This window comes from Capsicum annuum, chromosome 10 (genome assembly GCF_002878395.1).
Source record: "Capsicum annuum cultivar UCD-10X-F1 chromosome 10, UCD10Xv1.1, whole genome shotgun sequence".
NCBI lineage: Eukaryota > Viridiplantae > Streptophyta > Magnoliopsida > Solanales > Solanaceae > Capsicum > Capsicum annuum.
In genome coordinates this window covers 1,395,070-1,409,807 of record NC_061120.1, presented here as the reverse complement: position 1 = coordinate 1,409,807, position 14,738 = coordinate 1,395,070, and the positions used below count along the sequence as shown (strand labels likewise).

General features: G+C 37.9%; 2 protein-coding genes and 1 non-coding gene across 6 annotated transcripts; 2 read left to right on the top strand and 1 right to left on the bottom strand.

Annotated features, from left to right (window-relative positions):
- The first annotated feature begins 740 nt into the window (after positions 1–740).
- Positions 741–813, top strand: TRNAA-AGC. The gene has a single exon. It is a non-coding gene; the product is annotated as a tRNA-Ala (tRNA).
- Positions 814–2,193: 1,380 nt separating this feature from the next.
- On the bottom strand, positions 2,194–8,382 carry LOC107845286 (photosynthetic NDH subunit of lumenal location 3, chloroplastic). Of its 4 annotated transcripts, none has more exons than XR_007046034.1 (5): positions 8,021–8,379; positions 4,959–5,245; positions 4,825–4,884; positions 4,683–4,748; positions 2,194–2,432 (listed from the first exon to the last, which is right to left on the bottom strand). XR_007046034.1 is itself a non-coding variant. In XM_047398350.1 (4 exons), the coding sequence occupies exons 1-3, from the start codon at positions 8,301–8,303 to the stop codon at positions 4,683–4,685; spliced, it is 627 nt and encodes a 208-aa protein (XP_047254306.1). In that variant the 5' UTR covers positions 8,304–8,379; the 3' UTR covers positions 2,194–2,432. The 4 variants fall into 4 exon arrangements, 2 of the variants coding, with proteins under 2 accessions (XP_047254306.1, XP_016545001.1); XR_007046033.1 differs by having other exon boundaries at positions 4,683–4,739; XM_047398350.1 differs by lacking the exon at positions 4,825–4,884 and having other exon boundaries at positions 4,683–4,739.
- A 1,857-nt stretch (positions 8,383–10,239) lies between these two features.
- Positions 10,240–13,819, top strand: LOC107845285. The gene is made up of 3 exons (XM_016689514.2): positions 10,240–10,395; positions 11,929–12,526; positions 13,466–13,819. Exons 2-3 carry the CDS (start codon positions 12,065–12,067, stop codon positions 13,616–13,618), a joined length of 615 nt encoding a protein of 204 aa, XP_016545000.1. The 5' UTR covers positions 10,240–10,395; positions 11,929–12,064; the 3' UTR covers positions 13,619–13,819.
- Positions 13,820–14,738: the final 919 nt, after the last annotated feature.

Below are 14,738 nucleotides of genomic sequence, written 5' to 3'. Positions count from 1 at the left end.
TGTGTGAAATTACATTGAATATGTTATTGACGTAAAGAAAAATACTGATCTCTAATATAAGTTCATTGGATTAATTTCACATATAATTAATCGTGTAAAGTTTACGTAGACCATCTCACTATATTGAGGATAATATCTACATGACACCACTTAAAAAAAAAAAAGCTCTTTTCTCGACTCATTTTAGATTGAAGCGGAAAAAAAACTACTCTTTTTATTCATTTTTATTTGTCATATTTGGACTTAACACGCTCGTTAAGAAAACAATGATTGATGTGCCTATTTTACCATATAGTTTCTAATAATTAATGTTTAATATTAGGCATTGAAAAAATAATTTGGAGAATAAGTAATTAATGTTAAGGGTAGTAAAACATGAAAAAAAAAATAGTAATTGTCTTTTCTTGATATGTTAAAAGTGTCAAGTAACGATGGAAATTTATTTCAGGAATTTAAAATAAAAGGATTAGACGGTGCACTAAAGCTCTCGCTATGTCCAGGATTCGGGGAAGGGCAACTCGACGCAATGCAACCTTACATTGTATTTCTGTCAGAGGTTGTTTCCAAGATTTGCATTCGTGATCTTCTGGTCACATGATAGTGACGTTAATACTTATTTTAATAGTAAGTTACAAGTAAAAATGAACGATTACGACGTATCACATGGTGAGAGACATTGAGTATTAGGTTGCATATTTTTTAATTTAAGTAATTACATGTGCACTTTTACCATAACATATGGGGATGTAGCTCAGATGGTAGAGCGCTCGCTTAGCATGCGAGAGGTACGGGGATCGATACCCCGCATCTCCACTTTTTCCTTTGTTTCGGCGCACACAAAGTATACGCGCGTGGAGTGTTTTGTAGAACTTTAAAGTTCACGTGTGATCTATAACTCAAATGTTCGACCTCGAGATGTTGATCTATAACTCAAATGTTCGACCCCGAGATGCTTCATGCACCAAGATGTTCCTTCTAAGTTTGTGTGTGAAGGAGTGTTTTGAAGGAACTTTAAAGTTCACGTGTGATCTATAACTCAAATATTCGACCTCGTGATGCTTCATGCACAGAGCTGTTTTTCTTAAGATCACGTGTGAAGGAGTGTCTTGTAGGAACTTTAACGTTGTCTCCATGTCATATGTTCGAGCCTAGGAAGTCTTGGCATGCGGCCCTTTAGTTCCATTGATCCACTATGGACCCAAGATGCTTCATGCACCGAGCTGTCTTTTTTTTTTTTTTTTTTTTTTCTTTTTAAAGTTCACGTGTGCAGGAGTCTCTTGTAGAAACATTAAAATTGTCTCTGTCTGACCTATAAGTCACATGTTCAAGCTCGGGAATCAGTCTTTGCCTGCGGTCCTTGTCTGAATCCTATATGGACCATAGATTCTTCAAGCACCGAGCTGTTTTTTTTTTTTTTTTCATTTTCACGTGTGCAGGAGTGTCTCATAGAAACGTTAAAATTGTCTCTGTGTGACCTATAAGTCAGACGTTCAAGCCCAGAAATCAGTCTCGGCCTGCGGTCCTTTTCTGTATGGATCCGAGATTCTTCATGCACCGAGCTGTTTTTACTTTCAAGTTCACGTGCGTAAGAGTCACTTGTAGAAACGTTAAAATTTATCTGTGTGAGACCTATAAGTCAGACGTTCAAGCCTAGAAATCAATCTCGACCTGCGGTCCCTTAGAAATCAATCTCGACCTGCGGTCCCTTCTCTATATGGACCCGAGATTCTTCATGCACCGAGCTTCATTGTGTAGGATACAGAACAAACAAGTACTCTCATTTCTGACATGTATGGGAGGGTAAAGTGTACGCAGTCCGTACTTTTAGCTATGTTGCTCGGACTCCTTAAAAATGTCATCGGATGCGTGTTGGATCCTTCAGAAGTAGTGCATTTCTTGGAGGATCCAACACGGGTGCAGCAACATATTTGGAGAGTCCGAGCAACTTAGCGTACCACTCAATGGCGGAGTGCGCTAGCTACCTTTGCTCCAGGGGTTCATCTGAACCCCCTTCGACGTTAAATGATACTGTTTTTATACCATTTTTACATGATTAAAAATATTTTTTATGCCCCCCTTCGATTAGTTCGTATATTTACTTCTGAACCCCCTCAATGAAAATCTTGGCTCCACCACTGATACTACTACCTCAACAGTGAGGTAGAGAGACTGTTTCCAATAGACCCCCGACTCTTATTTTTGACATGTTCATTTTGAATTTCCAACAAAGTGTTCTTTGACAGTATTCATAATTTACAAGAAACATTTTGTTTTGCTGTAAGCAAAATGACTACTTTCCACATGACAACAGAATATAAAACATGTGTTTTGGTTTATGCCATTTTGTCCATGACTTCTTGGAGAATGTTTGTTGTTTCTTGATAACATGTCTGTGTTTGAGGCAGGTTCTTTTTCTTCACAGCATCTTCAAGCTGCATAAAATAGAGCAAAAACAAAATGGGGTTATCAAAAAAGTTGTTGAATGCTACTTACATTACGCTTATGTTGCTCGAACTCTTCAAAAAATATCGTTGGCACTTGGCCGACCATTAGGCGTGTGTCGGATGACATGGGTGCAACAACATTTTTGGAGGGTCTGAGAAACAGAATATCTGACATATATTGCTCGGACTCTTCAATAATAGTGCTGGTGCAGGGTGTGTGTAGATATAAGAGGTTCTGATACACGTGAAACAACATTTTTGGGAGGGTCCGACCAGCATAATATCAGACCTATATTGCTCGGACTCTTCAATAATAGTGGTGGTGGAGGGTATGTGTAGATTTAAGAGGTTGTGATACACGTGAAACAACATTTTTGGAGGGTTCAACCAGCATAATATCAGACCTATGTTGCTCAGACTCTTCAAAAACTATTGTTGGCACTTGGCCGGCCATTAGGCGTGTGTCGGATTCTCCAAAAGTTATGCAGTTTTGGATAATCCGACATGGGTGCAACAACATTTTTGGAGGGTTTGAGCAACACAACATCAGGCCTATATTGCTTGAACTCTTCAAAAAGTATTGTTAGCACTTCGCCAGCCATTAGGCGAGTATCGGATTCTCCAAAAGTTATGCATTTTTGGAGAATCCGACATGGGTGCAGCAACATTTTTGGAGGGTCTGAGCAATACAAGATCAGACCTATATTGCTCGGACTCTTCAAAATAGTGCTGGCGCAGGGTGTAGTGTAGAATTAAGAGGTTCCGATACACGTGAAACAACATTTTTGGAGGGTCCAACCAGCATAATATCAGACCTATGTTGTTCACATTCTTCAAAAGTACTGCTAGCCGCCAACCGAGTCTATGACAGATCCGACACACATATGACAATATTTTTGGAAGGTTCGACTAACACAACATCAGGCCTATATTGCTCGGACTCTTCAATGATAGTGTTGGCGCAGGGTGTGTGTAGTGTAGATTTAAGAGGTTCCGATACACATGAAGCAACATTTTTGGAGGGTCCGACCAACATAATATCAGACCTATGTTTCTCAAACTCTTCAAAAGTACTGTTAGCCGCCAACCGAATCTACGTCAGATACTACACACATATGACAGTATTTTTGGAGAGTTCGACTAACACAACTCAGTCCTATGTTGCTCGAAGTCTTCCAACATACTGTCAGCCGCAGGGTATAATGGATCCTCCAAAAGCTATGCAGTTTCATAGAATCAGACATGGGTGAAACAATATTTTTGGAGGGTCCGACCAGCATAATATCAGACACCTATGTTGCTCAGACTCTTCAGAAGTACTGCTACCCGTCAACCGAGTCTATGTCAGATACTCCAGCTTTTGGAGGATCCGACACACATATGACAATATTTTTGGAGTGTTCGACTAACACAACATCAGGCCTATGTAGCTCGAACTCTTCAAACATACTGTCAATCGCAGGGTATGTCGGATCCTCCAGAAGCTATGCATTTTCGTAGAATCAGACACGGGGGCAACAACACTTTCGAAAGGTCTGAGAAACATAACATCTTACCTATGTTGCTCGGACTCTACAAAAGTCCTGTTATCCGTCAACCGAGTCTATGTCAGATACTCCAGCTTTTGGAGGATCCGACACACATGGCAATATTTTTGGAGTGTTCGACCAACACAACATCAGGCCTATGTTGCTCGAAGTCATCCAACATACTGTCAGCCACGGGGTATGTCGGATCCTCCAAAAGCTATGCATTTTCGTATAATCAGACATGGTTGCGACAGCATTTTCAAAGGATCTGAGCAACATAGCATCTTACCTATGCTGCTCGGACTCTTGAAAAATACTGTCTCGACCGGTGAACATATGTCATTAGATCCTTCAAAACCTATGCATATTTAGAGGATACAACACAAGTGCGACAACATTTTCAAAGGATCCGAGCAACATAACATCTTACCTATGTTGCTCGGACTCTTGAAAAATACTGTCGACCGGTGAACATATGTCATTAGATCCTTCAAAACCTATGCATATTTAAAGGATACAACACAAGTGCGACAACATTTTCACAGGATCCGAGAGCAACATTCTTACCTATGTTGCGCGGACACTTGAAACATACTGTCTTGACCGGTGAACATATATCAGATTCTTCAAAACGTATGCATTTTTAGAGGATATATACAACACAAGTGCGACAACATTTTCAAATGATCTAAGCAACATAACATCTTACCTATGTTGCTCGGACACTTGAAACATACTGTCTCGACCAGTGAACATATATCAGATCCTTCAAAACCTACACATTTTTAGAGGATATATACAACACAAGTGCGACAACATTTTCAAAGGATCTAAGCAACATAACATCTTACCTATGTTGCTCAGACACTTGAAAAATACTGTCTGGACCGGTTAACATATGTCATCAGATCCTTCAAAATCTATGCATTTTTAGAGGATACAACACAAGTGCGACAACATTTAACATGAATCAAATCAAATGTACCTTCTCAACATTGTCGAATAATCGATTAGCAAGATCAGTAAGAGGTTGCTTATCATTCACTTCTGCAGCAGTAATAACTTCATCGAAATCATAGTACATGAAGGTAGACTTAATCCTCAAATACTTCCTCACATAATTCCAAGCATCTGTTCCAATCAAATCCCCTAATGCCAATAGATCAAATGCATATCTTTTTAGTCTATGAATTCTCCCTTTCGTTCCAATGTTAGCAATGTACATTCCTTTCTTGAGAAATGATCTTGTACCTGTCTCCTTGTTTATAATGTCTACAATCAAAGATAATGTAGAGTGAAATTATGAACAGATGACTCGATTCTTGACATCTTATTATATGCAAAGAGTTAAAGGCTCGACTTATGAATATCATACGAGTAGTGAAAAATGATCAAATTTGGCGAATTGAGCAAAAACCATACTCTTAAAAACTTCTTCAAACATATGAAACTAAAACATCTAAAAAACAGATGTCAAGAAATATAGTGAAACCATGAACAGATGACTCGATTCTTGACCTCAATGGCTCGACTTATCAGCATCATACCAGTAGGGAAAAATGATCAAACTTGGCGAATTGAGCGAATTCACCCTCGGTTAAACGATACGCTTAAAAACTTCTTCAAACATATGAAACTAAAACATCTAAAAAATAGGTATCAAGAATCATAGAGAAACTATGAACAGATGACTCGATTCTTGACCTCAATGGCTCGAGTTATTGATGTGTATATTCAGATCTTTCTACTCGAACAATTTGGACACGTGGGATTCGCCTATTTCACGCTAGAACTGTATTAATGACAAGGACAGATACGAGACGAAGCTAGTATCATTGTGGGAACAACCTGAGTCTTGAATTTTGAAACTTATGGACAGTCATATACATTTCCAAAAGCTAAATTGGTTGGTAAATTCTGGACCTTTTCTCTTGAATAACCTGGACTGTCGGGTTCATTCATTTCGCGCTAGAGCTCCATTAACGACAAGGACATATATGAGTCGATTTGCTAACAGCAAGAATACAAATGTACCAAAGTGCAACGGAGAACAAATTTAGCAATTTCCGGATACTACATTGGCAAATTTAGGCTTTTTCCCCTGTCATAAACGAAGAAAAACTGTAAAAGAACAGTCCAGTGCACAAAACATCCAGCGTTAACAGGATCAAGGGTGTGACGTAGACAACCTTGGCTGCTTCCACGAATTGAACTAGTGGACATATAGGAAGGAAATTGTGTTAAAAAAATGTACAAAAGAACAAAATTGAGCAATTTCGGACACTTATTATACGAAAAATTGTAAACGGGCAGTCTGGTGCACAAAACATGCAGCTTAACTACATTAGCATGGTCCGGAAAAGTGCCTCAACCCATGCATGCAGACAGTCTACCCTAATGAAACCATAATTAGTTGCTTCCGCATCTTGAACTCGTATAAGGACAGTCTGGTGCACAAAACATACCGCGTAACTACATTAGCATGGTCCAGAAAAGTGCCTCACCCCATGCATGCAGATAGTCTACCCTAATGAAACCATAATTAGTTGCTTTCACGACTCGAACTAGTGACACTAGGAAGGAAATTGTGTTGAAAAATGTACAAAAGAACAAAATAGAGCAATTTCAGACACTACTATACGAAAAATTGTAAAAAGACAGCCTGATGCACAAAACATGCGACGTAACTACATTAGCATGATCCAGAAAAGTGCCTCACCGGCCCCATGCAGACAGTCTACCCTAATGCAATCATAATTAGCTACTTCCACGACTCGAACTCGTGACATATAGGGAAAAGATTGTGTTAAGTATCATACGAGAAATTGTAAACAGGCAGTCTGATGCACAAAACATGCCGCGTAACTACATTAGCATGGTCTGAAAAAGTGCCTCACCCCATGCATGCAGACAGTCCACCCTAATGCAACCATAATTAGCTACTTCCATGACTCGAACTCGTGACATATAGGAAGAAAAAATTGTGTTAAGTATCATATAAAAAATTGTAAAAAGGACAGTCTGGTGCACAAAACATGTAGCTTAACTACATTAGCATGGTCCGAAAAAGTGCCTGACCGGCCCCATGCAGACATTCTACCCTAATGCAACCATAATTAGCTACTTCCACGACTCGAACTCGTGACATACAGGGAAAAGATTGTGTTAAGTATCATACCAAAAATTGTAAAAATGCAGTCTAACGCACAAAACATGCCATGTAACTACATCAAAGTGCCTCACCGGCCTCTGCAAACAGTCTACCCTAATGCAACCACAATTAGTTGTTTCCACGACTCGAACTCTTGACATAATAGGAAGAAAATTCTGTTAAGTATCATACGAAAAAATGTAAAAAAGCAGTCTGATGCACAAAACATGCGGCGTAACTACATTAGCATGATCCGGAAAAGTGCCTCACTCCATGCATGCAGACAGTCCACCCTAATGCAACCATAATTAGCTGTTTCCACGACTAGAACTCATGACATATAGGAAACAAGAAAAATTGTAAAAAGACAGTCTGGTGCATAAAACATGCAGCATAACTACATTAACATGGTCCAGAAAAGTGCCTCAGCCCATGCATGCAGACAGTCCACCCTAATTCAACCATAATTAGATACTTCCACGACTCGAATTCGTGAAATATAGGGAAAAGATTGTGTTAAGTATCATACGAAAAATAGTAAAAGGGCAGTCTGGTGCACAAAACATGCAGCGTAACTACATTAGCATGGTCCGAAAAAGTGCCTCACCGGCCCCATGCATGCAGACAGTCTACCCTAATGTAACCATAATTAACTGCTTCCACAACTCGAACTCGTGACATATAGGGAAAATATTATGTTAAGTATCATACGAAAAATTGTACAAGGGCAGTCTGGTGCACAAAACATGCGGCGTAACTACATTAGCATGGTCCGAAAAAGTGCCTCACCCCATACATGCAGACAGTCTACCCTAATGCAACCATAATTAGCTGCTTTCGCGACTCGAACGCGTGACCTATATAGGAAGAAAATTGTGTTAAGTAAACGTACTTACCATTGGATACTGAAGGGACTGGCAATGGACCATTGATAAAAAATCCATTATTATCATCAGCAAGGCAATCTCCAATTCTTGAATTTGCAAATGTAGCAATTATACCAATGCTTAATGCTAGTCTTCTTGTAGTTTTTATTTGTAAATTTTCTTCAACTTCTTGATTTTTTTTGGACAAAATGTTGAATCTTTTTGACTTTTTTTGAATTTTTTCAACAAAATGAATCTTGGGAATGAGTGAAAGTGCTTCAAATATAATGTTCAAATTTGTTGTGTTAGCCATAAATTTTGGTGTTGAAAATTAAGAAGTAAAATGATTGGTTATTTTTGCACTTTTTTAAAAAGTTAAATATATTATCCATTTGATGAGTGTCTTGGTGAGGATTGGCCACTAGAAGGATATCTCAATTGAGGACAAATTTGTAACTTACCTTTTCTCCTTTTTTCTAAACAAAAAAAAAAAAACACTTAGGGTGTGTTTGGAATCAGTGGCGTATCTACATAGGGTCCAGTGGTTCATCCGAACCCCTTCGTCGGAAAATTATACTATTTTTACATGGTAATTTTTTTTTATGTATAAATAGTAGAGGTTGAACCCCCTTAGCTTCGACTAGTCCGTATATGTACTACTGAACCCCCTCACTGAAAATCCTGGATCCACCCCTGTTTGGTATGATAGAAAATATTTTTTCTGAAAAATAAGTTGGTTTTCTACTTATTTTCTCATGTTTTGTTGGTGAGTGAAAAGTATTTTTCGAAAAATATTTTATGGTGTTAGGTTGGTGAGTAGAAAATATTTTTTAGAAAAATATTTTCTAGTGTTTGATTGGTGAGTGAAAAAATATTTTTTAGAAAATAATACTAACTTTTAACTAGTATATCAGTGTCTCTAGCAACTCAACAATTTGTAAGAACTAATTTAAGCATAACAAATAATATTAATATTGAATACTAAAATATTACAATAACTAAATTTAAGAGACTATTAATTAGCAAATATAGGAGACACTTTTCAACATTTTATCAGGACAATCTCAAGATACTACCAATAGAAATATAACGGAACGACAAGCTCGTTCAACCTTGTGAAACAAGTTACATCGATGACAAAATGAAATATGCAATTAGCAAAAGTAACATAGGTAAGTCTTCCTCTATGCATATGAAAATAACAATACATTCGACGAACATTGAAAAAGGGGAAATTCGGGCTTCACTATTTTTTATTTCAAGCAGTGAAAAATTGAAACAAAACATAGTACAAAATATTTTCGAGTAATGTAAATTTTTTAGCAATGTGAAATTTTTGAGTCATGTGAATATGAGTGTTGTTAGGGTGGGGACGAGGGGTGGGGGCATAAGTAAATTAAAAAAAAAATAGAAAAATAATTAAGAGATATCGATTTGAAGAGGAGCCTTGGAGTAGCTGATAAAGTTTTGTTGTCGATCATGTGACCGTGAGGTCGCGGGTTCAAGCCTTGAAAACAATCTTTGGCATAAATGTACGTACAATACACCCTTGGTGGGACCCTTTCCTGAACCCTAATTCGCATAGTAGAAGCCTTATTGCATCAGGCTGCCCTATCGTTTTTTTGGCGACTTCCTACCAGAACTCTCAGGCGTTTGAATTTAATACATGAACTATCACAACTATTTATCAAAACATGTCTCGAAATTGTATGGGGGAAATGAAGTTTTCACACATCTTTTCACGATTGTATTTAAACACTTATTCTTGTCAACTTCGTGATATGTTTTAGTTCAGGTAGAAAACGCAAACTAATTTAGATATGAAAATTGGAAAAATCACATAAACATACATCTTAACTTACCATATTTGCAAAAATCCCCACCCTTATAAAGTAATTACAAAAATTTCAACTAAGTATGTATCTTCGCTGGATGTATCGAGAGCTAATTATGTATGTCGATGGACTCAAAATCGAAAAATAAATATTATATCGGGAGCTGAATATATATCTTTACAAAGAAAAAAAATGTATCTTCGTTTGTTGTATTATGTATCCTGACAGACCCAAAATCGAAAAAACAATAAATCGGGACCTAATTATGTATCTCGATAGACTCAAAATTGATTTTTCAGTAATTATGCAGAACGTTGGAATTTTTTGTAATTAAGCTCCAAACTGTTGGGATTTGTGTTGTTTTGTATCCAAATTGCATTATATGGACTAAGCCCAATGGGCTTTCACTATACAAGCCCAAAATCCTTCTAGAGCAGACCAATTCGGATCCAAAATTTTCACATAAAAACCAAATTTCCAATTATACTCTTTCCGTCTCCGGCGAGCTCCTCCGGCCAAATCCTTCTTCGGCGATCTGATCCGATCAATTTTTCCGGCGATTTCAGAGCTGTAAGGTCTCTTCTCTCTCACTTTCCCTATATATAGACATCGAAATTTTGTTGCGAGCTCAATTTTTAGTTAACTTTGAATTGTGTATACTTATTGAATTTAGGATAGAAATATATTTATTAAATTAACAATCTTTGTAGTTATATTGAGATCCCGTTTGGTCATAGATTTTGAAACTTGAAAATTTGAGTTTTTGAAGTTGTAATTTTTTGGAACTTGACGTTGTGTTTGGACAAAATTGGAAGTTTTGAATTTGTGATATATCGGAATAGGAGGTTGTGTTTCGACATGCATTTTACTTGGGCAAAATTTGGAGTTATGTGAGCGGTAGAGCCAGGATTTTCACTAATAGAAGGGGTTCATTATCTACTGTATATACATAAAAAATAATTTTAATCATGTTTATATAGCATAATTTTTCGCCTCGAAGCCCCTACCAGAAGGTAGCTCCGCCCCTGAGTTATGTGACTAACTTGATACCTGGTGCTGCCGGAAGGTAGCAGATATGCCGTGGAATTAATCGAGGCTGGAGCAAGCTGACCGGAATAACATGGCTCTCAAAAAAAATAAAGTTCATGTTTCACATTAATCGTTTCAAGTTAGGGGGTGTTTGGATGAGTTTTTTAAAATGACTTGAAAGCTAAAAGTAGGTAGCAACCTACTTTTGGCTTTTAGCTTTTCTATGTACTTTTTTAAGCCTAAAATAAAGTGCTTATAAACACGTTTTGTCTTTGCCAAACACCACCAAATATAAAAAAGCGCTTAAAAGTCAAAAACACTTAAAAATAAGTCAGTCCAAATACACTCTAGTAGAAATGAGTGAATTGTGTATACTTATTGAATTAGGATAGAAATATTATCAAATTATCAAGCTTTGTAGCAAATATATTGAACTTTCGTTTGGCCATAGATTTTGAAACTTCAAAATTTGAGTTTTTGAAGTTGCGTTTGGACATGCATTTTGCTAAGGATAAAATTTGAAGTTTGGTGAGTGGAAGTCCAAAAAATCCAAAAACCAATTTGAACCCTTTTTGGGAACTTGAAAATATTTGAAATTTCACGGTTAAATAGATATTTGAAGATACTACAACAACAAGTGGGGTTTGGGGAGGATAGAGTGTACATTGACCTTACCCTACTTCGTGGAGGTAAATTTGAAGATAAATTTGTAGAATCTATGGCCAACGCTAGCTGAAATCAGAGTGGAAATTTTGTGAATGATTAAGCTTTGCAACAAAAGCCTTAAGCACATTATAATCATTTTGATGGTATATTTTCGTAAATTTGACCTTTAAGCTATCCTTGAACCAGAGGTGGAGTTAGGATTTGAATGTTATGGATTAGGACGATGGGTTATAAATTTTGAGTTTTCTAGATATTTAGTGATTTTTAACGCAGAACCCAAAGCTACTGATTTTTGCTAAATCTACATGTTAATATACTGCGTCCGCTCCTACTTGGAACAATGAAGGGTTTTGTGACTAATATGTCATTTGTCAAGTCAATAATTATAACCTGTCCTATGTTTTGCAGATTAGGCGTGCACGTTGATTGTCCCGTTGGTGCAGCAAAAAGTTGGTGGTTGTTCCTACTATAATGTCGTGTGAATGAGTAGCTGAAGATGTTCAACTTGTTATTGTGATGTAAACACACATATTTCTTGTAAAAGATGGATTCTACTTCCAAGAACTCTCCTTTTTGTTTAAAATGGCCTTGGGATGTTCATAACCAAAACCCAAAGAATCCTTCACCTTGTACCTTTGAAACTCCTTGGTTATTCAAACCATTCAAAAATCTTGGCGACGGAGTTTTTAATTTCATCCAAAATATATCAAAGCCCCAACCTTTATCAGCCGAATTTGGTTTCCAGTCGAATGGTGGAGTCAACCTAAATAATACCTTGAAGTTGGTGAAGAAGAAATTGACTCCTGCTGAGCAAGCGGAGGTTGAGCAGAGTGCGTTAGCGTGTGCCTTGGCCAGTGGAAAAGAGGGTACTGTACTTGAATTTTACTCCCCAAAATGCCGCCTCTGCAATTCTTTGGTTAATTTCGTTGCTGAAGTTGAGAACAGGAACTCTGACTGGCTCAACATTGTTATGGCTGATGCAGAGAATGACCAATGGTTGCCTGAGGTACTGTTTATTCAGTTGTTGGAGCGACGCATTTAGATTTTGCGTACTCCCAAGAACTGAAAGGAGCCTCATACTTTTGTTGTTTGGTTGTTGATATAGTTCTTTTCTTCTTTCTGTATTGAAAGGTTGAAGGGAGGCCTTGGAGTAACTAGTAAAGTTGCTGCCATGTGACCAGGAGGTCACAGGTTCAAGCCGTGGAAACAACCTCTTGTAGAAATGCAGGGTAAGGTTGCTTACAGCCATGTGACCAGGAGGTCACAGGTTCAAGCCGTGGAAACAACCTCTTGTAGAAATGCAGGGTAAGGTTGCTTACAATAGACCCTTGTGGTCCAGCCATTCCTGGACCCCATGCATAGCGGGTGCTTTAGTGCACCGGGCTGCCCTTTGTATTGAAGGGTTATTTTTATATCAATACTTGATAATCTTGGATATGATTTTGTTTATTAAAAGCTAGACATGTGCTAAAGGCACTCAGTACTGTGTATTGGACTCTTCTACCAATTATTTAGATATCATTACTATGTTAAGTTACCTTCATGAATAAATTTACTGGGATAGAGTGCATTATGTGAATAAGATCTGTCTGATAAATTGTTTAAGACAACATAGTATAAAACTGCAAAGAAGTTAAATGTCATACTTCTGAAGTCTTTTTACATATTAGTAAGTTTCTTTATACTTAAAATTTGCTAGACCTCCTTGTCTTTGAAGTTCTTTCAATGCAACAAGTCTAGCATTGACTTTAGGTGGAGTCCAAAAGCACTGCACAGTCCTTTGAACCTTCTATCGTGTTGAGAATTCTCTGTGGCGACTGCCAAGTTAGCCAATATAATTGAAAGTTACTCTGTCGTGATACCTAAATTAAACTCTATGTTAAAATTGGTTGACTTTTCATTCTTTGGTTGTAGCTGATTGATATTTTTCTATTTGTGAATTCAGCTTCTCCACTATGACATAAAGTATGTTCCTTGTTTCGTTCTACTGGACAAACACGGGAGGGCACTTGCAAAGACGGGTGTTCCAAGTAGCCGATTGCATGTTGTGGCTGGCATTTCTCATCTCCTCAAACTGAGACGTCCACAACACAAATAACGCGTCTTTGGTTGATACAGAAGCAGGTGAGTTTGTTGGGTTGTCGCGGTAAGTTGCATGTAATGGCTTTTAGTTGTAGGGATCAACAGAATGGAACAAGTAATATAGTAGTTATCAAGTGCAAGATCTTTACTTGAATTGGTCTGTAGCTTTGTGATCCATTTTGGATATGCTGTTATATGATTTGGAGTAACCGGTAAAGTTGCTGGCATGTGACCAGGAGGTCACGGGTTCAGGCCTTGGATACCCCTTCTAGTGGGGCCCTTCCTCGGACCCTGTGCATAGCGGGAGTTTTAGTGCACCGGGCTGCCCTTTATAGAGATCATATTATGTGACCAGGGGTTACGGGTTCAAGCGTTGGAAACAGCCTCTGGTGGTAATGCAAGGTAAGGCTGCGTACAATACCCCCTTCTAGTGGGGCCCTTCCTCGGACCCTGAGCATAGCGGGAGCTTTAGTGCACCGGGCTGCTCTTTATAGAGATCATATTATCTGCTAATTATCCCTCATCATATAAAAAGAGAAATGCTAATGCGTTTGTACACTAAAAAGGCTCTCCCATCTAGCAGACTAGTCTTTTGAGTTGGGACTTTCTTGTTTTATCCATGACACTGGTATCACAGTCGGTCGATCCACACACACATGGGGACACAACTCTGCCTGTGTGTCAAGAGTGGTGGCCTAGACCCAAGAGGGGTGCTAGTCGTGACTATGTCGAACGAACCACATCACAAGGTTGGATACCGATAAGTACATTAAACTCTTTATGTAGCTGAAAACCTTCACATGTTCGAAATATATCAACACAATTATCAGGAGCGCATTCTACCACTGAGCTAATAGTCCGTCATGCTTCATGCTTGTGGCATAAGGATTAAGGGGAAGGAAGCTTCCTCAATTGGGAGGTGAATAAGCAAAAGGCACTTATAACATTATTCAATAGGTCCAACATGCCAATATATGTCTCAACTTTATTTTAATATTTTGGACTTATATACTTTTTATTCCAAGCCAAATTATAAACATTCTCAACATCCTACTATATTCCATGAATTAAAATTTTAAAAACAAGAACATATGACAACCTAAATCCCATTATTGACACTCAATGCACATTTTGTC